Consider the following 27,905-nt stretch of genomic DNA (forward strand, 5'->3'; position numbering starts at 1 on the left):
GCAGGGTAAACGTCGGGTTAATGCTGGACGTGAACGACTCTCACGCGCAGCTCTGTCAGATACAAATGTTCACAGCTGTCGTGCACGTGTGAAAACAGTGCACGTGTAATAATCTCCACTCAGAGAGGTGCAGGAGTGATGACCTGTCCCGGGACTGAACCACCAGCAGCTCAGTTTCCGACTCGCCCTGAGTCTGAGAAACTTGTTCATGTCTTCGGCTCAGAACCAGCTACGTCACTGTCAGACCAATCACAGGCCAGCTTGATAAAGTTAAAGCTTCATGCAGAAGCTGTCGTTGACATGAACAGTTTGTTGCTACTTGTGTCTTTGCAGTGCAGAATCATATTTAACTTCTCCTGCAGAAAAAGGAACCTGTGCCACAGCCCAGGCTCGTAAAGAAGCAGCTGTTTGGAGCCGCACACCTGGAAACTATTGGTGCTAAAAATCAGAAACTGGAGCTTTACTGGGAATCACTTTATATCCAAAAACACATCGGTGAGTGGTCAGCAATCATGCAGCATGCAGCAGGAAGTGACACATGCGCATGCGTGGTTCGCTGAATCATGAAAAGCTTCTGTGTTATTTAAAGCCTTGAAGTCTCAGTCAGGCCGACGCGCTCCGTCCCAGCTCCCACTCAGATCCTCCCCCACTGCCAGGCCGACGTCCTCACAGAGCATTAGGATGCAGCTTTTTGCTGTTTATGCCCCAAAACTTTGGAGCAGGGCAAACTTTACAGACGTCGCTCTTTAATCTGCCATTAAACTCTTATTTAATAATGAATCAGTAAATGACGTCCGGCTTTAGTCCGCTCTAATGGAGCACACAGAGCTGATGCACGTCTTCTTTCCAAATGTGTTTCCTTTCCTCTCTGTCCTTGATATCATTTGTATGTTCACTTTAAACCTTCACTGGTGACACGCTGTGCAAATCAAATGAACCAGGCTTGTTGTGAAACTACAATAAGTTGTAGGAGAGGAACAGTCGCAAAGAGGGAGGAAATATGAAGGAACAGAGCAGACTGATGATAAAATAATGACGGAAAGGGCAGAATGAAGTGAGCGAGTTTAGAAAAGGAAAAAGAAAGAAGGCAGCGGTCAGGAGGAGGCGCAGAGAGGAGAGTAAACAGTGTGAGGAGGCTGGAATGCGTTCAGAGGGAGAAGGCACGCCGGGGGCCGGCACACAAACCGACGAGAGCAAACAGCAGCGTTATTAGCACGGAGCTGCCAGCTGAGCCGTTATCTCACAGAGGAAGAAGACGAGCGAGCAGGCGGAGGTGCGCTGGAGCAGACGGAGCTTGGCTCCTCTGGTTCGGCCTGACGGGCGGCGGGTGGAGCGACAAATGAGAGGATGTTGACATTCCACACAGGAAGACGGACAAACAAAAGGTCCGCAGGATGGAGCGAGGCCACACTGGAGAGAAACAACCAGGCCAGATTCCACATGAAGCTCTGCACTGTTTACCCCCCAAACACACACACGCACAGACAGACACACACACACACAAACACACACACACACGCACACACAGACACACACACAGACAGACACACACACACACACACACACACACACACACAGACAGACACACAGACAGACACACACACACACAAACACACACACACACGCACACACAGACACACACACAGACAGACACACACACACACACACACACACACGCACACACACACACGCACACACACACACACACACAGACAGACACACACACACACACACACACACACGCACACACACACACAGACACACACACACACAAACACACACACACACGCACACACACACACACACACACAGACACACACACACACACACGCACACACACACACACACACAGACAGACACACACACACACACACACAGACACACACGCACGCACACACACACACACAAACACAGACACACACACACACAAACACACACACACACGCACACACACACACACACACACACACGCACACACACACACGCACACAAACACACACACACACGCACACACACACACACACACACACGCACACACACACACGCACACACACACACACACACAGACACACACACACACACACACACACACACACACAGACACACACACACACAAACACACACACACACGCACACACACACACACACACACACACGCACACACACACACGCACACACACACACACACACAGACACACACACACACAAACACACACACACACGCACACACACACACACACACAGACAGACACACACACACACACACACACAGACACACACGCACGCACACACACACACACAAACACACACACACACACACACAAACACACACGCACGCACACACAGGCTGGAAAAACATCAAAGGCAGAAACTGTGAAACTGTTCCTCAGCACTCAGTCCTGTAAATTCTTTTAATGATAAATAAATAAGGACCCAGAATCTGGCTGATTCTGATGCTTCAACTTTAGCATTTTGGCCACAATCATGTTGTTTTTTTAGGAGCCAAGCAACCATATTTACTCTAAACCAGCCGGTCTACCAACACCATCTGGCTTAGTCACACACACAGACAGCAGCTAATCAGTACTCGGTAACATCCATCTAAATCCTCAAATTTCACTAAGTCAGATCTCCACCTTCTTTAACGGTCTGTTAGTACAGTGACCTCACAGCAGCCATACTACTGGTCACATGATGTCATTAAAATGCTCCAAAAGGCTCCAACAGCACAAACACGGCCCAGAGGTCCAGTTCAGGGGAAGCTAGCAGTAGGGCTGGGCCATATAATAATAATAATAATAATAATAATAATAATAATAATAATAATAATAATGGATTGCATTTATATAGCGCTTTTCGGGACCCCTCAAAGCGCTTTACAATGCCACTATTCATTCACTCTCACATTCACACACTGGTGGAGGCAGCTACAGGTGTAGCCACAGCTGCCCTGGGGCAGGCTGACACAGTAATACCGGTATGATGTTGGGCAACGATAAGAAAATGAAATATGGCGATAGAATATGGGTAAAACGCGCATGCGCAGTGCCTTTGTTTTCATACGCGCATGGCGAAAAAAGCATGACGGCGACGGAGAACGAGAAGAACGAAAGTGGATCGTTGAATGAAACGGATGAACCAGAACTGGTTTGTAAAAAAGCTTCACTGGTGTGGAACTGGTTTAGCTTTCGTCTGTCAGATACACAACAAAGCACTATTTTTGGTAGCGCATGCTAACGGGCCGTCGTTGTTACCGTGTTGTTTGGAAAATAAGTTGCTCCTAAAATCCTTTGATTTTCTGAAAAGTCGCCAGAGCCCCTTATAATTCTTATGTATGAACTCTGGTTGTGTTTACTGACCTGGAAACGATTTTATGTGCACGGCGCTCGAAATTCTGTCAAATGTTTCAGTACGACTTTCCTAAGCTACGAAGCCGCACCGCTTAATGGATTGTCGGAGCATTATGGCTATCGTAGGCGGAGCCTCGCGGAGTGATACGTGCTGTGCTTCAACATGTTACCGTATTGTGTGTGTATGACCTCTTTTTAAGTTTTGTGGATATTATACATGGTTATGCTGAGGATATGTCGGCCACTTTCCACTGGAAATGCCTTTTGGTTAAACTGTCAGCAAAGAATTTGCATTTGCACTGTTACATTTTTATATAACTTTAATGCACATAAAACAGCTGCTTGTTTAAGTGAAAATACAGTGATGTTTTTTTTTTGCACTAATAAAGTTGTGGAGTTGTAAAGTATTTTGTCTCGCGTCAGTTATATCGTCGGTTATATCGTTATCGCAAATTTTCAAATATATATCGTGATAAATATTTTTGGGCATATTGCCCTGCCCTAGCTAGCAGACAGCTAGCAGCTGCAGCTGTGTCACCATCCACCTGTCAGTCAGAGAGGCCACGCCCCTAATAATGCAAACTTTAAAGAGGTGATTTGCTGTATATGGTGTATCAGGCTGTAAACATGTTTACTTCTGCTGTAAAGTTTTAACGTGGGAATCTATGGGGACTGACTCACTGCTGCCTCTGCTGGGCATCAGAGGAACTGCAGGTATCTGGGCCTTTCAGCCCAGGGTGTTTTAAAAACATTATTTGATCTCTGAAAAGAACTATTTTGTGTCAGTCGGACTTTTTCTTCTCCTGAGGAAACACGCAGAGGTTTCTAACAACTGTAATCATGGTTCTATTACAGCTAAGCGTCCCCGTAAGGCACGACAGAGAGCCAGCCATCAAGAGCTAACACGCACACACACACACACGCGCACACACACACACACACACACACACACACACACACACACACACACTGACAGAGCAATCTGAGGGGTGATTTCTGTGTGTGGTTGTCATGGAAACAAAAAGGCAAAAGGGAAGAACAAGGGCCATGTGCTGCTGGTTCAGACACTGTGTCTGACCTCTGAGACAGTGTTTACGGGAGAGACAGACGGATGGATCAGAGTCTATGTCCGGAGCCGGAGACAAGCCGAAGCGCCTGAAAGGGAGGATGGAAGGTCGGAGATGCAGGAGTACTTCTGAGGCGACACCTGAGGTGGAAACACAGAGGGTGGAAGCAGCCGAACAGATGGCGCCGTCTGCTGTGTGCAACCTCCAAACGCCTCCTGATGACACTCGGGGCGAGAATGGCAGGGACATCCCATGATGCTTCACACCCTCACATCTAATATTCTCTTTCAAATAACCTGCATCTCCATCTGTGATCCTCCTTCAGAGCAGAATCCAGCCAGATTAAGTGCTGCACACGTCATCAGACAGTACAAACTAATAACAATAATCCCCTCCTGAGGCATCTGAGTGTGTTGGCTTCCTGTCTGGGTGAGGCTCATTTTTTCTAAAAAAGTCACCCCAGCAGTCCAACTCGGTCACACATAGTAACGCAGCCGACGCCAGCTTTTACACCTCCCACAGCTTTACGGCTTTGCACTGACTCATTACTTCCAAGAAGAACTGTGAACATCCAGAGAACCTGTTAACAGCTACAATCAGCTGTCATCACATCACAAGCACGAGCAGGGATCGGTCACCGGCGAGGTTCCGCTTCAATGACAGCCCTCAATACCTGAACGCCATCACAGACAGACGAGGACAGCAACAGTACGCTGGTCTGAATAATTGATTTCTAAAGAGAGACCCAAAGATAAATAAAAGCTGCTCGAATGTTCAGTACAGCTCGTCTCAAAAGGGAGACCACCAATCATCCTGAGGATGGAGAGCTGAAGCCACAGGTGGACCAGGTGACACACAGATACACCTACACCTACTGAAACTTTGAGTTTTAATTCTTCACATAGACCCTGTAAACAAAAGTCCATCCTTCTGCCATCTTGGCTTGAACTGAACTAAGCAGTGAGCGAGTCTGGGTTTTACCAGAGGGCTGTAACATTGAACGTAACTGTAACGGTTTAATGCAAACAGACACTGAAGTTTGATTAATCACAGGTATAATTTTACAGGTTTCTGGCTCTCAGGTAAACACACGTGTTATGATTCAATAATACAGCTAGTATGATAAGCAATCGTTACATTTTAAGTTGCACAGTCTAACCCTTCCATCACTGCTTTAGCTCCTCCCACTTTAACACAACCACTAAACAGCAGGTGGGTGGAGCTTCTATCCACTCTCTGTGACATCACACAGATCCAGGAGTAGAAAAAAGTGTGACAGACAGAGTGTTTGGAGCAGCCTGAGCTTTGGGCTCAGGGATTTTTACGTTACTGTTTAACATGAAAATGAAGCAGCAGCAGACACATGACCGGAAATAACTCTGTGACATGAATGTGCAGGCATGTGTCTGACCTGAAGCTGATCCCAAACTACACCTGAACAGTCTTTTCATAAACATATTGAACCTCACAGGTGTTGCACTGATCCTCGGGTTTACACTCGTGTCCCAGCTCCTGGGGTTTTCCGCTAAGACCACCCCTGCAGCTCGGAGTAAAGCCCTCACTCGTGGACACCCTTTTTAATTTCTGCAGAGCTCGGTCAGGGTCACAGTGAACCTCCAGAAAACCCAGCTGTGCCCTGCGGGGTCCAGGGGTCACCACCCTGCAGCCCGTGCCGTGCAGGACTCACACCCAGAGGAGACAGGCTGGAGACGTGAGGATCTCTGGTCTCGCAGAGAACAAAGTGTGTGCACAGCGCTCGTATCTGCACATCAACACCCTGAAAGTGGCTCCACGGTGGAAGCAGACGGGAGGAGCAGCTTCCCTGATATCTGACACCAGCAGCGGCTGGCACTCAAACTCAGCCCGAGGAAGAGCAGCGGAGCGGGAGGACGTACCGTGAAGGTGAGCCGGTGAGCGTCGCCGTTATTCCCGCGGAACCAGTCTCTAAATCCCGCTGAAGCAGCTCCGCGGTGCCGCTTTGACTCCAGCCGAAGCCCCGAGCAGCTTTCCGTCTCTTCTCCCGTTTTTCTTCTCCGCTCTGGATGGAAAGCAGCGAGGGCAGAAAAGGGGCGGGGCTTCATCGGCCGGCCAATCGCCCGTCGGGATGACAACAATGCACAGCGCTGAGCCAATCGGGTCAGGCGCCCAGCTTCGAGCCGTTAGCTCATTGGCTGTCTGAGCTGAACGCTCCCCTGGTTGAAAGCAGAGGAGCTCAGTTCACTGAGAGCTGCACAACAAAGCAGAGGAAGATCAGAAAGCTCGGCAAACACTCAGAAAAGATTATAATTAGTGGAATTATGAGCTGTAATCAGGAGGAACACAAACACAGCAGGATGCTGTATCTGAGGGTCGCTACTGATTTTTGTTGATCTCAGTTAATATGTAACTGAGACCAACAGTGTGATCTTATGTAGATTTTATTTAGAGTCAGATGCATTTGTCTTTGCACTAAAACGACTGAAACAATACAAATGCATACTAATATTACTCTCGCTTTTTCTCATCCATTTTCCAGCATCTACTCGGTCCACTGCGGTCCTGTGGACAGCACCTCCTCCGGCTGAAGCACATCTTCCCTCCAACCTGTCCCGGGTCTGTCTCATGGTCTCATTCTAACTGGACACCAGGAGTCATCACCTGCTGATTCACCTCTACTGCTTCCACTCCATGCAGAGCATCTGAGTGTGTCACATCACCGTATCAGGATATCGTCTCTCTGTGACATGACATAGAGCAAAGAGTAGAAAAAAAACAAACCGTTAGAAGCTGACAGTTATGGTGTGTTTTGGTGCATGTCCACATTATGATCATGAATTATGTGTTCAGCTCTGACTGATCTGATGGTCTGTGTCTCCTCTGCTCTGTGAATTCAGGCACCAGATATAACCATGGAGACGAAGGAGGAGGAGGTGTCACCACAACAGACCTCCTCCTTCAGCTGGGTTTGAAGTCCAGGAGCTAAACACAGACTGTCACTACTGCTGGAATCTAACCTGAAATCACTGCCTGAGTAACTGGCTGTAAACTGTCTGAGGACTCTGAGGGTGAGGATTCAGAGGGCAGGATTTAGTGGTGTCTGCGCGTCCTTTCACATTTTCACTCATTGAGTCTGTTTCACTGACAGAGCCGCAGATAAAGGGCACAAAACAGGAACTTATCTCCTGAAAGCCGCCCTGGACTAAAAGGATGTTTTACTTAATCAGCCTAAATAAGTGTCATGAGACTGTGTGAACTATGAGGAGTAAACAGAGACCGCGGTTTGCGCCCTCTGGTGGCGAGCACATCAACTGTTTCAGAGTCCGCTACGTAAACAGCTGGTTTAACCTTTGGGTGGGGGGGGGGGGACTAATAGCGCCCCCCAGCATTCCTCCAACTCAGTGAAACAGTGATAAGGTCAATCAGAAACAAACTACACACGTGAAACTTCTTCTGCGCATGCTCAGTCAGGGTTCTCATGCCACTAACTCCTTTTCTCTGAACCAAACTCTCGATGTCCTGAGCTCATTCTGGACTCACTCACTTTAACACAGCAGCTCCTAAATGGGACATTCTTATATATCATCATCGCTATTAGTATTATTAGTATAATATTGTATAATATTAATATACATTAATATATATATATATATATATATATATATATATATATATATATATATATATATAAAAACACCCAGCACGCCCCTGCGGGCGGTTTATCCTTCAAGCTCGGGTCCTCTACCAGAGGCCTGGGAGCTTGAGGGTCCTGCGCAGTATCTTAGCTGTTCCCAGGACTATATATATATATATATTAATATATAATATTATATATTATATAATATTATATATTATATATTATATATATATATATATATATATATATATATATATATATATATATATATATATATATATATATATATATATATATATATATAAATATATAATATTATACAATATTATATATTAATATATATATATATATATATTAATATATAATATAATATAATATACAATATATAATATTGTATAATATTAATATACATTAATATATATATATATATATAATATTGTATAATATTAATATACATTAATATATATATATTAATATTAATATTATACAATATTATATATATATATATATATATATATATATATATATATAGTATAATATTAGTATAATATTTTTGTATTGTTGTTGTTGTTATAAATATAAAAATAAGTTAACGTCAGTGAAAAACTCCAACATAAAGATTGTTTTTTTAATAAACAAGAAGAGAGGTCCGTTATGTTATTTGGCTGTACGGATCTTTGTAAAGAAGCTAAGTTTCATCTTCCTCCCTCCCTGAAAAACAAAAATCTCTCGGGGCTTTTTTGCTTTTCGTTTCGACTTTAGATTCATCAAGCTGCTCAGATTAACACCGGAAATAGGAGCGGTGGACGCCACATTCAAATTAGAGAGTTGCCTTTTATGCACATATTTCAAAAACTGTAAAACCACATGAGAACAAGACCCCCAGAAAAAACGTATAGACTGGCAGATGATGACTACTTGGAAATATTGTTATTTATAATTTAAAAATTACAAAATTTGTGATGTTTCTTTCTTAGGGTTTAGTTAGTTTCCTCTGGCGGGACTTAGTTGGTTTTGTTTATTATTTTGGCCTGGGTTCACCCTGGAGCTATGCTTCCCTGAAATCACATTTTTTACTCATAGCTGGTTTCGGGTGTTTGGCTTGGGAACCAGGGCGGGTACTTGCCTCTCTCTCCTCCAACCTTATGTGCGTCTCTACACGCCTAGACTAGGGGCGTAACAGAAAACTTGAGAGATGTGTGCTATCACCAGTCTCACAAGCACAAGGACCCTGAAGTAATTCTAAATCAAGTTTTCCCACTCCACGGTCAGTTACACAGTTTCTGTTATGCCACAGTGACACATCTCAGATCTGATGAAAAAGGACGAGTTTCCCCATAGAGGCAATGGCTTCTTTTTTAAACTTGAGGAGATTTTATTTTGAAAAATAGATCACCGGATGTTGCGCTCGTCGGTTGATGGCAGCTTGACTCCTGCTTTCATCTCCGGTGAGGACACACAGGTAACCGCTCCAGGTGTTTAAGCGACGGCTGCCCCACTGTTAACGCTCCGGGCGGATTCAAACTGATTAGGTGGGGTATGGTTATTAGCTTGAATGCGAAGCTTTGACGAGAACCGGGAAAAAAAAATGGTATTTGGCGAAGTAAAGTTTGTACAGTGCTGTTAGCAGGTAGGGTTAGCTACAGTCTGGCTGCTAGCTCAGGTTAGCCGTGCTAACAGAAGTAAACTAATGTTGGCTTTAATTTCCAAAGGCGCGTTACATTTCCGCGCGGTGTTAGTTTGTCACTTGCGCTCTTTAATCCAAAAGGTGACACCTGACACGTGAGGGATACACTTATTCATAGGAAGACAGAATCAGATGCTAGTTTAGCAGAGCAGCTAGCCTGAGCAGGATGCCGTCCGCGCCGATGGACGTCACACAAGACTCGCCTTAAATTCGGTCCGGGTTACGGTTACCGTGCTGATCCGGACCGACATGCAGCTGATAATAAATCTTTTTAGGTGGTTCTTAATGCCCAAGGGTGCCTCCTTTAATCCGGCTGTAGTGTTATACTTGAATTAACCCGTTAATGTCTTGTTTTCTAGACTTTGGGGAAGTTGGTTAGCTTACAGTGTTTACTGTAAACACGTTAACCGAGCGGAGAGAAACGGGAGCTATCCCCACACACCGGACATCAAACCCGGCAGGTAGGCTGGTGAGGTGATGCTCTGTGGTTCTTTAGCGGGACTCTCAAAGTTTCTTATCGTCGGCTTTAGCAGAACAGCTAACGCTGTAGCTGCCAGTGTTTCAGCTCTAGCTGAGCGGCTGCAGCATGTTTGCGCAGGAAAGTCCGCTCTGATGGTAGGAGAGAGGCTGAAGGTGTCACACACAGGCTCACAGGTTCACCTGCACATTCACGCGGTCAGCTCGCACTCTGTGACTCGGGCAGTCGGAAGCTAACTGCTCATTTCTGCTGTAAAGCAGTTAGCTGGTTAGGCTAGCCTGCTAGCCCGGGGTAAACTTCAGTGAGTTTGCGCCGCTGAAACACGTTATAAAGTCCATTTTAGAGATTTTTAAGCTTCTTAAAGTATTCCACCGAACGTTTTCAGGGCGTCTAAACTATCAGCTGCTACTATTAGTGGAAAGATGCTAACGAACTGGTCTGTTTGTAGGCCTGAGTGTAAGTTTTATTCAGCGCGTGTGTGCACTGAACTCACACTGTTACCATCGTGCGTACAGGGTCAGCCTGCTGCTGCTGCACACGCGTGTTTCACTGTGAACACAGTCCTGCTGTCTTTGTGGAGAAGCACGAGCTCCTCATCCTCTTCATCCCGTTCAAGCCATCAGGCTGCGGCCGAGCTGAAAGTCTGAGCTTATTTCACGCAGTTAGGGTTTATTCCACGAGAAAGACTTATTGTAAAGTTGTATTGTTGACATTGACAGCAGCTGTGGCTGGTCTCTGTTATAACAACACTTTGAATGAGGAGAAGGATTTAGGACAGAGCACCAACAGAGGTCCATAAACACCTGGAACACCAGTTGATGCTTAAACAGTGTGTGGTAAGTGATGTGCATTTACCCGCGTGGAACAACAGCAGTGGGTTTAATCACACAGTTGGAGAGGATCAACCCTGTCTGAGAATAAATCACAACCTGCTGTTGTACACCTGAGGCAGGTGAAGAGGGGTTTGAGGTCACTGTCAGTCGTTGTCAGCAGGAAGGCGACGCTCACCGCCCAGAGTTTTTCACAATATTTGGAGTGATGTCGACGTGGATTTAGTGTTTATTCTTCGTCAGTGTGAAATCTTTCTCACCTGTTTGATATTGTGAATAAGATGAAACTATATTTCCTAATCTGAAGCAGACCTGAATGGAAATACATGTCAGACTTGGCCAGAATTAGAGACATGAGAACAACTCCACTGTGTCCACCCACCACTCTGACCTCTTCAGTAAACCCAACTGCAGATTTGAGGGTCAGATAATTGATTTTATTTCTCCGTGCTTTGACTTCCATCATGTGGTAATCTCGTGTTTGCTCTGACCTTCAGCTCGTGACCGACGCTGATGGAGACTTCGGGAGTTTGCGAGCTCGATGTGGGGACGAGACGAATCGTAGGTGGCAACGATTCCCCGCCCGACCTGGACAGCCCGTCTCAGGTGAGTGTGGACGGCTCGTCGTTTGTGCTGCTGCTTGTTCATGTCTGTTCAGTGACCTGTGGGAGGTTTCTGTTTCCCTCAGAGTTGGGCTGTCAGATAAATAATCCCACGTGTTCTTGGTGACAGTATAATCAGCTGATTCTACACTCAGCGGACGAAATTCATCTCCTCCGCGTTGTCCTGCAGCTGGTAGTCCTTGTTCTCCACCTGCTGCAGATTCTGAGTTCAGACCAGAACAAAGATTACCACCAGCTGCAGTCCAGCACAGAGGGGCGGAGTCTGCACAGAGCGAGATCTGTGAGAGAACTTGTTTAAAGGATAACTGTCTAATAGATGGATGTGACTTTTGTTAGGAGGAGGTGTCTGAGTTTGGTTTGGGGCTCTCCTGCACCAATGAGGAGAGGGGGGAGACTCCAGGCCGAGAGGACAGTCCCAGCGACCTGGTGGAGGCGGAGCTCGATGCCGGCGGAGATGCGAAGAACAGAGAGGACAAAGCTTTTGGTACGAGCAGAACTGTAGAAGCACTGAACAGCCGGGATGCGTCTCTCACCTCAGGAATCACATTTAAATATTTACATACAAAATTTAAAACTGAATAAAACCAACACGGAGCGTGTGAAGCTTCACGTGTCTGACAGCACTCACACAGATACTGTGACACATATTTAGACTTGAATCAGAATCATTCAGCTGTGATTAGACTGCTCTTTGTTTAGACCAGAGAAGTGGAAGTTTTACCAAACAGGACATTTTTGTGTTAAAGCTTTTCTATTCTTGTGTCACCCGATGTCAGTTTCTTCCTCGTTGGTCCGGTTTGTTCAGTTTTGATCTTCCGTGTGGTTTCAGGGAAGGAGGTGGTTCTTCTGATGCAGGCGCTGAACGCTCTCGCCACTCCCGAGGAGAAGCTGGCCGCTCTGTGCAAGAAATACGCCGACCTGGTGAGCCGCAAATCCGACACACCGACACTGAGCAGATACTCCCGACACCTGGGAGCAGGTGACAGGAAGCACTCTGTCACCATGTGGTGTTGGTCTGGGTTTCTCAGTGTGATCTGGAGCACGTGCTCAGTCGCTCCGTTTCAGAGACATCACAGGCAGCAGATTGATTCAGATTTAGCGACACGGTGAACACGCTCTCAGCTCCTCCGTGAGTCGTGGTCGCGGCCGATCATTTCCCGCTCTGACAGCAGCGATCGTGGTAGTTTGGTTGGATTTCTGCAGAGCTCTGTGGGTGGATCAGTGGACACCCACAGAATAATAATCAGCAGAAGCTCAGTGTGAACAACAGTAATGTTTGAAAATAATCACAAAGCTTCAGTTTGTATTTTTGGAGCCACAGAAGTAAATGAATCCAACAAGCTGGGCATCTGGAAAAAGTATGGAGATGTTTCACGCTTCAGATTTCACGTCACCATCTCACACAAAGGTGACCTTAGACCTCAGGAAGCTCTCACAGACTTGGACATAAAGAAGAAGAAAGTACGAGGAGGTTGTCAGATTCTGGCATGAAGCCTGGTTTGACTGACTCGGATACAACTGGTGACACTTGAACGGCTTAGAGATGTCCCCTTTCAGATCAGGCTTCTTGGTGCTACATGTTTCTTCTAAGCCTCCACACACACCACGCTGCCGTCAGCTTCCTGTTTGTTTCCATAAACATAAAAATGACCCAGTTTGTTCTGTTGTTGCTGTCTTTCAGCTGGAGGAGAGCCGCTGCATGCAGAAGCAGCTGAAGGCCCTGCAGAAGAAGCAGTCTCAAATCGTGAAGGAGAAGGTGCACCTGCAGGGGGAGCACAGCAAGGCCATCCTGGCCCGCAGCAAGCTGGAGAGTCTCTGCCGGGAGCTGCAGAGACACAACAAGACCCTGAAGGTAGTTCAGCCGCCACAAACACCTGATGAGGACCATTTTACATTTGTGCAGGTGTCACTCCTCCCCTCAACCCCGCAGGAGGAGAACGCCCAGCGGTCCAGGGAGTACGACGAGCAGCGGAAGGAGGCCATGCTGCACTTCCAGATGACCCTGAGCGACATCGAGGTGCAGATGGAGCAGCACAGCGCCCACAACACCAAGCTGAGGCAGGAGAACATGGAGCTGGCCGAGAAGCTCAAGAAGCTCATCGAGCAGTACGAGCTCCGAGAGGAAGTGAGTTTAGGTCCCGCCTGCCGTCCAATCAGAACAGTCTGTTTCTGCTCATGAAGTCAGCGCTGGTTGTTATGAAGAGGATTAATGCTGCCATTAAAAAGGCAGAAATGCATTCTGGGTGTCACAACAGACTCGGCCTGGTTGTGACACTCTGTCTGCACACTGACGTCTGCAGCAGGTGATCCTGGTTCTGCTCATGCTGCAGGTTCTGGTTGGAGTAACCCTCCAGGACCCTAATCGCCAGCTCCAGACTCTGGCCACAACACACATGGTCAAATAAATTGATTGTGGAAGATGTTTTAAACTTAAAAACAAGGCAGTCGCTTCATCTCCCAAAGATGGAAAATGCGTTGCCTCCACGAAGGTCCTTTAAGACGTCTTAGATACACATTTAAAGGTCTTACAGACAATTACGGTCTTAAATCTACTCTTCAGTCATGTCGCAGTGAGACAACACTGAAGGTTTCATCGCCTCGGCACATTCAGGTCACTCGCTGTGACAGCGTCCTGCACACCGAGGAGAAACATAACCAGGACCTGAGAAGCTTGGCTGGGATTAGAGCAGCAAGAAAAACGTTGCTTTTGTAGTAATCTTTACAGTCACTCAGCTCCTGCTGCAAACGAGATTTCTGTTGTTTCTCTGCAGCACATCGACAAAGTGTTCAAGCACAAGGAGCTGCAGCAGCAGCTGATGGACGCCAAGCTGCAGAGAATCACCGAGATGATGAAGGAAGTGGAGGAGAAGCAGCAGCGTGAGAGAGACTTTGTGAGGATCTCAGTTTGTTCTGGTTTTTATCGCAGCTGTAAATGAGCTCAAGTGTCTGAGAGACTGTGTCTGTGCCGCTGCAGCTGCTGAAGGACGCCACCGAGTCCAGACGCAAGTGTGAGCTGATGAAGGAGCAGGAAACCCAGCTGAAGCAGCAGGTACACACACACACACACACAGGTCAGCTGGATCGTCTCCATTACTCACTGCTCTCGTCTCTCAGCTCTCTCTGTACATGGACAAGTTCGAGGAGTTCCAGAGCACCCTGGCTAAAAGCAACGAGGTCTTCACCACCTTCAGACAAGAGATGGAGAAGGTGAGTCACCTGCGTGTCAGCGTGCGGTTACCTGCTCACCTGTCTGTGTTTCTAAACTCTGTGTGCCTGCAGATGACCAAGAAGATCAAGAAGCTGGAGAAGGAAACGACCCAGTGGAGGACCAAATGGGAGAGTAATAACCAGGCGCTGCTGCAGATGGCAGAGGAGGTGATTCTTCTTCGTGGGCTGTGTTTTGTTTTCCTCGAAACGTTTAAAGTGACCGATGTCGATCTAAAATGAAGATGGAGGCACGTTTTTGGCCTCAGATGTTTCAGACACACACTTTAGAAATGCCGGAGCAGACGTAGGAGAGCCAGACTGATTAGTGTCTCGCAGATCAAGTGTTCAGCACCATCACAGCCTTTAAAACATAAAGGTCCAACGCTCGAGTGCACTCGTCTGAACTCGGGAGCTGAAAGAAGCAGCCACGCTGAAGTGCCAAAAGCTGCAGTTCCTCTGATGTCCAGCAGAGGCAGCAGTGAGTCAGTCCCCATAGACTCCCATGTTAGAACTTTCCAGCAGAAATAAGCACGTTTACAGCCTGAGACACAAACTGTTTGGTCTCTGTGGATCATTTCCTCCTTTATTACACCTGTACGGTGGAGGACGTTCCTAAAACACGCCTGGATTAAAGTTTGTTTTATTAGGGGCGTGGCCTTCTTTTTTTTACTTGAAGTCAGTTGTTGATCCCACACACACTCTGCTAACTGTTTGGCTACTCGTAGTGAATTATATTGGCTCTCTTGTTTAGGGGAGCTTTCTGTAATTGGACATCCTTTAGTTGAACACCCTGATTCTGACCAGGCTCTGATCTCTGGCCTCTGAAAACCAGCATGATGGTGGTCAGAATGCCAGTGTCGAGACCCGACGCGGTGATGTCACAGGAGCTTCATCCATCTGATTCTTCCTCCTACATGAAACTGGACCTGACTGAATGTTGTTGTTTTGCAGAAAACGCTGCGTGACGGTCACTTCAAGGCTCTGCAGGGGAAGCTGGAGCTGCTGGAGAGGCTGTGCAGAGCTCTGCAGAAGGAGAGGAACGACCTGAATAACCGACTCAGCCTCCTCCAGGAGCAGGGAGACAAAGGGAGCGCCACATCTCCTCAGGCCAAGCCGCGAGAGCCTTCGGCCGAGGATGGAGAGGATTCGGAGGATTCGGCGCAGGGTGACGGGCCGGAGACGGCGGCCGTTCAGGAAGCTCTCAGACCACCTGAAACAGACCCGATGGCGTCTCCTGGTGACAGCGAGCCTGCAGAGACGGCGAGCACGCCGCAGGACTGAGCTCACCTCGCAGCCTGCGTGGAGGTGAGGGGGCGTGGTGGGAGGGGCTTCACGCAGCTCCAGCCTAGTTCCACAACTAGCCAGAAAACCATCTTCAGTGGAGATGGAGCTCTTTTTTTTTTAACATAGACCTCCTCAGATTTCTACACAGAAGCTGAAGCCGTGTCTCTTTGTGTGATAAATGATTGTATCAGATTCTCTAAATCGTGGCCCACGGTAACGATCGGCACTTCTTCATACTCCCCGTTTCTACTCGATCTTTATTTTCATAGGGAACCTCCAGGCGGGCCTTCGATTTCTCTCCTCACACGCCTGAGTATGACTTTGATTTGAGTCGGACACGCTGTCGAGTGTCTGAGGAAACGGGACTGGGGTCAGAGGTCATCTGACCGACCACAGGGGCGGGAAATGGCAGAACCTCGCAGTGTAGTTGGTTCTAAGTGTTTCCAGCAGATTGAGTCTGTCTGCTGCAGCCGCGATTTCAGTCAGTCTTAAATTTTATTAATGATGAATGAGTCTGTGGATGTCTCCTCCACCATGATGCAGCTCCACCTGCTGCACGTTCAGGTGAGAGGAAACTTTCAGAGGACAGTCAGCGACACTGATCCACGGTGCAGCTCTGATCACGTTTAAACGAATGTTTAGAAAAATAATCAAAATGATTCAATTTGAACTTTATTGAAATGTAGGAGCTTCGGTCTGATCACACAAATGTTTTTTGGTTTTCATTAACAAAACTGGTGATAACAGGAAGTGACTGTAGTTTAACGTCACGTCGTTAATGTCACGCGGCTGCCATCGGGACGCAGCGGGATCGCTTTTGAACCTGCTGATAGGCACCGAGTCGGCATGACGACAGCCTCTGTCAAGTGTTTAAAAAAACAAATACAAACCATGAGTTTTGGGCGTTGTTTGCTGCCCCCCTGTGGTCAACCAGTGTCATTTCTTCTCCTTTGAAGCCGTTCAACACGTTTCTGGGGATCATGCATGTGTTTTGTGTTGAGGAGCGTGCACGTGTGAGGAAGAGTCGAAGGCCTTCGTCCTCTGAAAAGTGATTTCATGTAAATTATGTTTGGAAATGATGATGGGCTCTGTGATCTTTATACTGGAAGAAAAGCTGAATGTGATTTTTCTTTTTTTTTAATGAATCTGAATAAAAAAAAGAAATGTTGGTTTCTGTCAGTGATGCATATTATTAGGAACACCTGGGTCTGAGCAGGGGTCAAATCCCGCTCCGGGTCATTCTGTGGGGATTAAGTCATCAAGCAAGAAATTGTCTCAAACATTCATCTCTCTTCACCTTTTCATCATTTATCAGTTTTCTTTGACCAGGTTGTTAAAGTGGATCTATTTTGTTTCTATTCTTGGACTGTACCAGACCAGCTTTGCATGATTCAAAATAATCCTTCTGTATATCATACCTGGCCTCACTGCTGCTGAAATAGGCTGGTTTAGCTCCTCCCACTTTAAGACAGCATTCTGATTGGCTGCTTCTTGAAAAACAGGGCACCACCTCTCTGTGACATCATCCAGATTCAAGAGTAGAAAAAACTGAGACTGTTTAGAGCAGCTGAGCTTTAACATAAAGGACACAACGCAGGAACAGGAAATACACGACAGGAAGTGAGCAGAAGCAGGTCCACTTTAACTCGGGGTCACCCTCGATGGTCCCGCCGACGTGTCGACCGTGTTTCAGAGCGTCTCCGGCGTCGGATGAGGCTCTCGGCTTTTTGATGTGCCGTCGTTTAAAAAAACGCTCCAGCTGCTTTCTGCGCTGTTCTCCTGCTGCACATCTGTAATTCAAACCACACAGCAGCGCCCGAATGACTGAGGCAGTTTGATCCGTTTTCATCTTTTTCCTGTCAGGTGATGGTGTCTGTCTCCGCCCACCACAAAACCTCAGCACGACCTTTTATCGAGAACGTTAAACTTTATTGAAACAGCTGCGAGAACAGCAACGCTGAAAGTTTGAAGGAGCGTTTGGACCCGTCAGATTCACCGGTTCTGTTTTTATTGAACTTGTTCCCCCCCACACACGCATAATGAAGGGGCCAGATAAAGTCACATGATCAGTGTTTGGACCTGTCAGGTAACGGATTGTGTTCGACATGATTTCACCTGTGACCTCTTTAAAAGACTGTACATGGAGGATGGAGGTGGTGACGCTGGGGACCAAGGTTGCGGCACGTTTCTTCTTTCTGACTCTCAGGTAATGTCAGAATCTACCTCTGCAGGTGAGACTGAACAAAGAGGCGTCACAGCTTTGGAGAGCTTCTTGTTTGACTAACGACCCCTCGTTACCGTGTTCCTACAGTCTGTCTCGCTTTTCAATAAACGTTTTGTAGAATTTGCAGCGCTGCTGGTTTCTGTTCTTTGATTCCTGTTTGTTCCTCATGTTGATCAGGTCGTTGTTTTCATAACGGCACAAATGATACAGGAGCTGATGGTTTGGCTAGAGGCCGGATCTTAAAGAATTGCTGAGACGCATTTTTGGAAAAGTTACAAAAGCTTTATTGCGATCAGAGGTGCAGGAACCAAAAACTAAAGTTTCACATCATGTAACAGAACAAAGGTCTGTTTCCCTCGGGTGTAGGAATTTAGCCAAATGCAGGGGTGAGGAAGTACCGAAGGAGCGGGAGGCGAACGCAGCGGGAATGTTTGTTTGGAGGACGCGTCGTCAACTCGGGAACATCTAACAGGAGCTGCAGGTGGAGGAACGGAGCAAGCTATGCTGTAACGCTGCGTTTCCTTCCGTCAGCCCTTTTAAAATGAATTCACAGCGACAGCGTGCACACAGAGCCAATCCATCGAGCTCCGCCCACCCGAGAGGGACTTCAGTTCTTTTCCAGGTGCGTCGGTGCTTTTGGGTACCGGGCAGTGGTGAAGCGAAGCGAGACGGCGCCGGAGTGCGAGACGCCTCCAACGCGCCGCGCTGCTCTTTTCGCACTGAAATGAATCAGAGGGAGGGAGAGGACGGGTGGGGGTCAGGGGTGGAGCCTGTGCGGGGTTATGATCCCTGAGCCTCCAGCTCTGACGCAGGTGTGTTGTCGGGCTCCTCGTCATTGTAGATGTTCTCTGCCTGCAAGAAAGGAAGGAACCGTTAGAAGCAGCGCTGCAGTTCCTACCTCAACACGGGCGGCGTGAGAGATCGGCAGGAATCTGATGAACATCAGACGAACAGTCCTCTTTCCCCCCGATGTTAAAAACATTGCACTCTGACATTGTTGAAACTGGCCTGACACAATGATGGACCTTCTTCTACCTTCATAATTCATATTTACATGCATATTAACATTTTGAGGCTCTCGCTGCAATCCAGCGGTTTCTCCAACTGTCCACAGCTGTGCAAACGCTCTCGGGTTTGAAGGGTTGTTTCTCCAGACTGGATATTTCAGCTCCACAGGTAAAGGTGGGATTTGTGCTGCTCATGCACCAACCAGAGCATCCTGACGGGTAATATCTGCACCTCATACGTGAACAGCACCAAGCAGGACAGACGAGCTCGCCGAAGAGTGGTGCGCTCTGCCGAACGCATCATTGGCTCAGAGCTCCCTCGCCTGCAGTCTATAGACTCTGTGCGCCTTAGCATTTGCTACTATTCACTCCTTGTTCAACAAAGTAGCCAACTTTATTTTTTACAATTATTACAGATGTTTTAAGGCTGTAAAAAGCCCTCACTGTACACTTTGTACACGTTTCTCAGGAAGGCATGAACATTTTCACTTTTCTCTCTTCTTTAAACTCTCAAAGTTCAAACCTTTGTAGAAAAATAAGTCCAGTATTATAGAATGAAACCACAGATCAAACCCTGTTTTCAGGTCCAGAACATGGAGTAGAGCCGCTGCCAGAGAATTCAACATTTATGAATCAGAAGTCCAACTAGGGATGGGTACCGGTATCCGGTCCCATGATGTCACCGGTTCTGACATAAACGGTAGTAACCAGACAGAAAAGCAGCGCACATTTCGGTGCTTTATTTCGGTGCTTTTTTTTTCCTGAGCTGTGATACACTTCTAGCCAATCATTTTACGTTTCCGATGATAGTAGGCGGGGCCAGGTACGTACGTTCTTTTAGAGCAGAGCTACAGATTAAAAATGTCCAAGGCGAAGCGGTCAAAGTCTGGCTGTACTTCACAGCAAAAGATGCAAACTCAGCAGCAACAAGTGCTTTAAGCTGATACTGTGATACTGTCAAAGGAGGTAACACCAAGAATCTGATGAAACACCTGGCGACGCATAGCGTTTTTTTTTAAAAGCCCAGAAATGCGCCGTATTTGATAGCTTACTGCGAGACCTCACATCGAGCACATCTACTGCGGGTGTGTTGCCTGTTATGCAACATCCCCCAAAAACACGAAGAGGAGAGTCCTGGCCCCTAGCCCTGCCAGTGTAGCAGAAATGATGAGGATGATGATGCAGCAGCAGCCGTTCTTCTCTGCGTGAGTAGCTTCATGTTGTTCGCGTGTAATTTACGTTGAGTAGGCTAACCACGTTATTACATTAATGCATGTAAGGTGAACTAGCAAACATCATCATAGTTACATGCGGCTGTCCTCTTGTTTGATGGCAGATACTCCCTTCACCCTGGCCAAAAAGGCTAAAATGATCAAAGAAAAAGTGGGAAACAGTTAAACATGAGAGGTTTTTGGACAAAGTTTGTGTTTTTTCCATTGTTTAAGCACTGCTTCCAGCCAAGAGTGATACCATATATGCCCCATAGCTGCAGAAAAGGCTAACATTGTTATCTTTTTACAAAAAAAACAGCTGAACATGAGAGGTTTTTGGACCAATTTTGTGTTCTCCATTCTTTAAGCACCGGCACCGTTTCAAAAGTACCGATTTGGCACCGGTATCGGATAAAACCTAAACGATACCCATCCCTAAGTCCAACTTTTTGTGCGATGGTTAGTGTCTTTAGAGTCACACTGTACTGTATAGGAGAGATGGCACGGAGGAGATCGACAATGCGCTGTATACAAAAAAAGGCAATGAAAAAAGAAATGAGTGAAACAGCACAGCTGCGTTATAGTGAGGGACCGCTGTAATTTTGAAGGTACGTCACAACATACCCTTTGTAAATACTAATGCATAGAAACCCTGATCAGCAACCATTCATTTATTTTTTTCTGTGGTTTTTTTTCACGGTTTGTTGACATGCTGTGTAGGTGTGGACTGATATCGACACAACGGGGGAAAACATCTGGCTTTCACTGTTGTTCGCCTGTAGATTGAACATTTGCCTGTTTAAATCATAAGAACTGTCACTATGCAGAGATGTGCTTCTGCTGCAGTGATGCACAAGCTGCGACCAAGGCAAAGCTTTGTGACGCTGCACAGCTCAGCCCAGAATGCACAGTAGCTACAGCGCTGTGACCACGGAGCTGATGAGCCGATCGAGGCCTTGAACTAGGGCTGGGCGATATATCAAAAATTTATCGTTACCGAAATTTATGACTCTCATCGACGTCATTTTGCCCATGTCGGTAAATTCGGTATTTAAAAAAAAAAGAAAAGGCATGTGCAGGTTGGCGATGTTCATGTCCCTTTAAGACGCTGTGCTACGTTACAGACTTGACGGGGTGGAGTCACATGACTCTACTACCTGTAACAAGACGAGACACGGGTGAACAAATGGAGGACGATTTAAATGTTGAAGCAGCAGCGACGGAGGTAGAGCTGGTGGAGGAGGAAGAGGAGACGCTTGTTAACAAAAAAAATGTTCAAGCCCTGCTTAATTTTAACTATCAGTGTTCTATTGAAGTTTTTTGCAAACAGCACTATTTAATGTTTTTGTTTAAGAGTTTATAGTTTTCACGAGTCACATGGCAGTGCTTAGTATTTATTATAGTTTTTTCTGTGTTCAATTGACATTTGTGTTTGTGACATTATTTGTTTACAAGTTCTAGTACCTCAAGGCCTTAGCAGAGATAGGCCTTTGTCCATGATGGCATTACATTTGCACAATCATTGTTTACTTTGTGAATAGCCAATGTGAAACATATTTATTATTAAACTATTTTGTTTACAAGGGATACACATTTTTTAGAGAGCATGGTTACATATTGTATCCTACACTTTTTATTTTGTTCAGTTAATAAATCTTAACCACTAAAAGTACTTACTACTATTGTCTTCATTTATTTTCAGTGACATTTTACAGTCCTTTAAAGTGGTAATAATATAATTGCAATGAATAGGTCTAGGGGGAATAATATTATCAAAATAACTGGAGGAACTATGCTGCCTGCCACAGCCCCATCAAATGAAAACCCCCCTCCAAAAAAAACGTTTGTTTTTTTTGGCACTTGGGGTGGTTATCGTCCATTTATCGTTATTGAGGTTAACTGCTCAATTTATCGTGATATTGATTTTGGGCCATATCGCCCAGCCCTACCTTGAACGCTACAACCGGGACGGCTCCAGTAAGACAACATTCCCAGTGTCTCTGTTAGTTTTCAGCACGGATCCTGCATCACACTCAGCCTCCCTCCAAAACCTCGCAAACCATCACCGCACCCCGAGTAGGTTTAAATAAATCAATCTTTGTTTGGAGGATCAGACAGCCGACGTTCTGATGTTCTTGAAATCAAAACGACCGTTGGCGTGCTCGTGACACCGTTTCTGAAACATCTCCGAACGAGCTTCCAGATGTTTTGGTCTTTGGCGCGAGTGAAACGATATTCTGTTTTCCTGAAGTCGGCTTTCACAAGTCGAAATGACATTTCCATGTCAGAACTCCGAGCTGCTGCTGTCGCATCACCCACCACTTCATCTGATCTGTTACCGTCACACACTGTGTGTCTGTGTGCGTCTGTGTGCGTGCGCGCTCACCATCTGCCACACTTGCATGATGTTGTCCTCAGACACCGAGCAGATGATCCAGGGCTCGTTGGGGTTCCAGGAGAAGTCTGAGATCTTTGCCGTGTGGCCGCCGTGGATGAACTGATGGAGATCAGCAATGACAGGTTAGAGAGGCGGGGCTTTGTTCTGACAGGAAAATGATGCACCTGCTGATCACACCTGAAGCACTCGAACACTCTCTGCTTACGTCACAGTATCTGAGTAAGCGCACTTGTCTCATCGAAAGGTCAAAATGAACTAAAACATGTTTGTTTTTTAGGTCAGCCATGATCATGTGATCAGAATAAAGACATGCGAGTGTCACCTAAAGACGTGACGCTGACATCATCACCTACCAGGAGCTCTGGCGGGCCGTCTTCAGCGTCCTCTGCAGACTGCTCCTCCCCAATTTTGCTAAAACGACACAAATCGATATCAGTATTTTTAATAAAAATACATTAGTGTCATTGTCTCAAGCCCCGCCCTGATCTGAAGCTCCGCCTGACAGCGAGGCATTACCTGAGATCCCAGACATTGAGACGCCGGTCGGTGCCGCTGGATGCCAGGATCGTCTCGTTGTGAGGAGACCATTGTACCTAATAAAAAGGACAGGAAGGCCTCGCCATCATTTTTCCGATCACGTGTGAGTCACCGACGAAGCCTCACAAACACTTTCAGGTCTCACCTGGAAAATTTCATCTTTGTGTGACTCAAAGGAGTGAAGCTTCAGTTTGAGGTTTCTCAGATCCCACAATGCAACAGTCTGACAGGAAGAAAAGCACACACACCTCAACATATACGAGTAATAGAAAAAACTTTATTCTTACGATGACAGGAGCAGGTGGGTGTGTCCTCTACCTTATCGGCAGAGCCGGTGGCCAGGATGAACTCGCTGTAGGGATTGAAGCTCAGACAGTTGACCTCGGCGGTGTGAGCGTCCACCGAGTGGCTCGCTTTGGACGTGTTGTTAGAGCGCGTGTCCCATCTGAGGATGGTTGGAGGCGGGTCAGAGCCAGCAGGTTTGATCGCACAGTTAGAAACAACCACCACCTTTAACGATCACTTACATCATCAGCTTCTGGTCGTCGGCGACGGAGCCAAAAAGTGACTCGTGGAGGAGATGCCAGGAGACGTCCTCCACGACCGCCGTGTGGCCCGTGAAGATGGTCTTTGCGTCCAAGATCTTCCCTTCTTTTGGACCGCCCCCGATGTCCCACAGGCAGATGGTCTGAGAGGAAGAGGAGGCGGGGCATGTGGAAGTTTTATGAGCAAACAAACATGAAATGTTTAATTGTTCCGTAACTGCGTTCGTCTTCAGATGATAAAAGCAAAGACGATCGTTCTTATTCCTCTGAATGACTACATGTAGAGTTTAGTGTCAACTGTGACCATCAGGGGGAAAATCCACTCGTTAACGGGACTGAGCAGCAATAACAAGACGACTTCTGTACGTCACCGCGTGACCGGGACGAAATGTTTGGCTCACCGGAAGAAGCACCTGCTACTTTCGCTCTGGAATTTTTTTCCTTGGAAAATTGATGAAAGACAGAAATATTTTTGATCTTATCAACTTTTTAAAATTAAAAGGGCCTTTATTCTGAAAGTCCCAAAAGTCTTGACAGCATCCAATAAGAAACTGGAAGCTTTTATTTTGAAAAGCTGGCCTTTTATAAAAGAATTTTAGGTATTTTAGTTTGAAATCTGACATTGAGCATCCTGGTAATGTCCTGCTGTCGGCCTGTGTGACTTCTAAACCCTTAAACTTGACCCTCACAGGGACCCTTCTTCAGTTCGTGTACTGAAGCTAAACGATGATGTCACGTACGTGGTCGTCGGAGGCGCTGAGCAGGTTGCCGCTGAGGTTTGGATTCCAGGAAAGGCCATATCCTTCTTTCTGGTGACCTTTCAGTCTTAGGTCAGGATTACACTCCCCGCTGGGATCTGAAACGCACACACACATGCCTCGTCATGATGCGTGAGGGCGTTTGATTTTAGCATGTAGCGAGCAGCCGGGCGGCGACCTCACCTGGCTTGGACGGGTGTTTAGTGTAGTCGAAGACCAGCACGTCGGAGGTGGGAGTCTTGGTGGCAATGATGCAGGGGTTCTGGGGCATGTAGCGCGCTCGGTTCACTTCGCCTTCGTGGTTGATCTTTATCTCGATCTCGATCTTCCCGCTGACGGAACCGAAGCCGCCGAACTCTGAAAGATCAACAACGCTCAGATGGAGAGGAACAGGCGACGGCGGCATGACCGCCGTGTCCTGACCTACTGTACCCGAAAGCTGCTCAGCGGCACGCTAAAACACTAATGCTACCTGTGGGAGTGGCGCACCTTCAGCACACCTGAACAAAGCATCAACGTACCTGCTGGGAGACACAACAACACAGTGTGAGTGCACAGATCTGCTAAACCCCTCCCTTTCAGACAGGAAGTAACTGTAACCAGCACATAAACATGCCCTTCCTTACCTCCTTTCTCGCTGTCGTAGTGCGACGCGTCAAACTGGGCGTCGTCGTTTGGAACCTGGACACTCGCGATAACGAGGTGGTTCTGCTCGTCTGACGTGTGTGTCCCTAAAACTAGCCTGTGGACCGCGTAGTCCTTTCCCTCCGGCCTGTGGAGAGCGCCGAGTTGAACCGTCACCATAACTAGCCAATAAAGCAGCAGCTTCGCACACACCTGAGCAGCCTTCTTTTACCTGTTGACATCCGGGAGCCACTGCACCGTCAGGCTGGGCCACTCCAGCGCATGCGTCATCACCAGGTCGTACAGGAAGGGCGTGTTCTTCTTCCAGATCTTGTACTCCTCGTTGATGACCCGCTCCTCCACCGCATCGTCGTACACTTCAGAGAGACCACAAGGTGAGACACAGGTACACGCGTCTCATCCTGACTGTATGTGAGCTGCAGACATCTGCTCCTGTTCTGCAAGTCTTTGACCACATTTTTACAACTGCCTTAAAAAGACATTAATAAGAGAAACTCTTTAAAAAGAAATAACGGTATGTATAGAAAAGATGAAGATGTTTTGGTCCAATCAGATCGTCCAACACACGAAACACAGTACGTTTACACAAATCAGCTGTTAAATCTCACATTAGAATTATCGTCACTCCCACTGTGCTTAAGATTTTTCTTATATGTATTTTACTGTATTCAGTAATCATCTGTACACTGTATAGTATTGTTCTTATTAATGTTTCAAACACTTCTTTAATTCACCTTTTCTTCGTGTCCCTTCTGCTGATGTGAAAAGTGAATTTCCCCAGTGTGGGATGAAATAAAGTCTGTGTCTATGTCATGATGCCATCCTGCTGATGTTTTGGAGTTTTCCCCTTTTTCTGCGGAATTTCCCGCAACTTCTTATTTATATAGCGCCTTTATTTATATAGCGCCAAATCACAACAGCAGTCGCCTCAAGGTGCTTTATATTGTACAGTAGATCGTACAATAATAGATACAGAGAAAAAGCCAACAATCATATGACCCCCTATGAGCAAGCACTTTGGTGACAATATAACGGTGCATCGCTCCCGAGTGTTACTGCCCAGTGATGGATCAGCCTGCTGTGAGGAGGAGAGACCTGTGAAGGTTTCTACCATCACCTGATCACCTGTGACCACGAGCTGCAGGCAGCAACTGAAACAACACCATCGAGAATGCAAACAACAGAAATGAGCTTCCCAGCTTTAGAGATGTGGTGAGGTGTTTCGTGATCTGGGAGAAGAGCCGGCAGGACTGGGACACGCTCTGAGGAACTGATGCTTTCACTGACCGCTGTCGGCTCAAAGTAAGGAGGCTTTACACCAGCTGACCGAAACTCTGCTGCCCGACTCGTCACTGGGACCAAGAGGAGAGGTATGAAGCTCCGACCTGCACGGCTAACACCTTTGGAGACTTTGATACCTGAAATCTTTGAGCTTAAACATCTCCAGGCTTCAGTCAGCCTGTGGATTACTGTTTACTTTTACTGTATTTTAAATTCTGATTTAATAAGCAGTTTCCATTTTTTTTTTACCTCAGTTTTATTATTATTTACTCATTACAGTAGTCAAATTACTGTATATTTTACTCTATTTTTATTATGCATCTGCCTCGTTTCTTAACACATTAGTTTTTACTGAATTAGTTTCTAAATGTAGTCTTAATCTGCTCAAACTATTTAAACGTTGAAAGTGTTGCTTTTGTGCTCTTTTTAAGTTATTATAAATCGCTTATTACTGCATAATGATTTTACTCTGATTTATTGTCGGCTCTGACCGGACTGAAAGGTGCTGACAATAAAATCTGATTGATTGATTATCTGATTAATAATCACGTGATGCCGCCTTCACAGCACTTTCATGTATGAAACGTTACCGGGGAAGCAGAGTGGACCTGGACTGGAGCAGTTTGGGGTTCAGTCAAAGTGCCTTGCTCAAGGAGTCCTGACCAGCCTCACGTGCAGGAAACAGACTCCAGCTGTGTGCGTGCTGACTAACAGAGGAGCTGCTGTTCGTGGTGAGGCAACAGCTCATTAACGTCAAACCGGGTCAGTTTGGAGATCTGACGTCATACCGAACTCAAAGACTGGGCGTTCAAACGCGCTCGTGTTTAAAAACGGAGGCTTTAAACCCGGGAAAGCTCGCGCTGACAGCTCTGATATTAGCATGTGATGCTAACATGAGACCCTAACAGAGTTTGCGCGCACAAAGCGGCGCGCTCGGAAAACAGGCCAAAGCAGTTTTTCGGCGCCGAGCAGCGGCCGTTAAACGTACCCTCTTTATCGGCCATTGTCCAAACTCTGCCCGCGACTCGGAGCCGGACGGCAGAGAATCCAGGAAGGCGGGAGTTCTGTTAAAACTGCTGCTCGGGGGAGCCGCTGCTAAACCCAGAGTCCTTCCCTCTCAGCGCCGGATTACAGAGGAGCGCTGCGCATGCGTGAGCGCG

At 46.8% G+C, this 27,905-nt stretch overlaps 3 protein-coding genes and 1 long non-coding RNA gene across 10 annotated transcripts in view; 2 read left to right on the top strand and 2 right to left on the bottom strand.

Annotated features, from left to right (window-relative positions):
- Positions 1-6,513, bottom strand: part of ccdc102a (coiled-coil domain containing 102A) — a 52,083-nt gene extending 45,570 nt beyond the window's left edge. Inside the window, exon 1 of the mRNA XM_086286637.1 lies at positions 6,313-6,513. Within this exon, the coding sequence (XP_086142763.1) occupies positions 6,313-6,498 (186 nt within the window). The 5' untranslated portion in view covers positions 6,499-6,513. The remainder of the gene's footprint in view (positions 1-6,312) is intronic.
- Positions 5,074-7,973, top strand: LOC147338445 (uncharacterized). Its single transcript, XR_015128492.1, has 3 exons — positions 5,074-5,265; positions 6,933-7,195; positions 7,291-7,973. It is a non-coding gene; the product is annotated as an uncharacterized LOC147338445 (long non-coding RNA).
- Positions 7,974-9,353: 1,380 nt separating this feature from the next.
- Positions 9,354-17,318, top strand: txlng (taxilin gamma). 6 transcript variants are annotated; one of them, XM_086287006.1, is made up of 12 exons: positions 9,471-9,562; positions 10,077-10,178; positions 11,523-11,631; positions 11,985-12,132; positions 12,478-12,569; positions 13,330-13,500; positions 13,579-13,773; positions 14,420-14,539; positions 14,623-14,697; positions 14,763-14,855; positions 14,928-15,023; positions 15,807-17,318. In XM_086287006.1, exons 3-12 carry the CDS (start codon positions 11,539-11,541, stop codon positions 16,134-16,136), a joined length of 1,413 nt encoding a protein of 470 aa, XP_086143132.1. In that variant the 5' UTR covers positions 9,471-9,562; positions 10,077-10,178; positions 11,523-11,538; the 3' UTR covers positions 16,137-17,318. The 6 variants fall into 6 exon arrangements, with proteins under 6 accessions (XP_086143341.1, XP_086143194.1, XP_086143132.1 ...); XM_086287126.1 differs by having other exon boundaries at positions 9,474-9,492; XM_086287215.1 differs by lacking the exon at positions 10,077-10,178 and having other exon boundaries at positions 9,354-9,492.
- Positions 17,319-18,623: 1,305 nt separating this feature from the next.
- LOC147338447 (histone-binding protein RBBP7) lies at positions 18,624-27,905 on the bottom strand. Of its 2 annotated transcripts, none has more exons than XM_086287495.1 (12): positions 27,734-27,905; positions 25,676-25,820; positions 25,446-25,591; positions 25,003-25,176; positions 24,802-24,917; positions 24,044-24,204; positions 23,835-23,961; positions 23,662-23,739; positions 23,496-23,572; positions 23,333-23,390; positions 22,968-23,078; positions 18,624-19,215 (listed from the first exon to the last, which is right to left on the bottom strand). In XM_086287495.1, exons 1-12 carry the CDS (start codon positions 27,747-27,749, stop codon positions 19,144-19,146), a joined length of 1,281 nt encoding a protein of 426 aa, XP_086143621.1. In that variant the 5' UTR covers positions 27,750-27,905; the 3' UTR covers positions 18,624-19,143. The 2 variants fall into 2 exon arrangements, with proteins under 2 accessions (XP_086143621.1, XP_086143551.1); XM_086287425.1 differs by having other exon boundaries at positions 25,003-25,179.

The sequence above is a fragment of the Aulonocara sp. 'chitande type north' Nkhata Bay genome, linkage group LG1, assembly GCF_057382095.1.
Source record: "Aulonocara sp. 'chitande type north' Nkhata Bay isolate Kocher_YH1m ecotype deep benthic linkage group LG1, A_spYH_male_GT1.1, whole genome shotgun sequence".
In the NCBI taxonomy this organism is placed as follows: domain Eukaryota; kingdom Metazoa; phylum Chordata; class Actinopteri; order Cichliformes; family Cichlidae; genus Aulonocara; species Aulonocara sp. 'chitande type north' Nkhata Bay.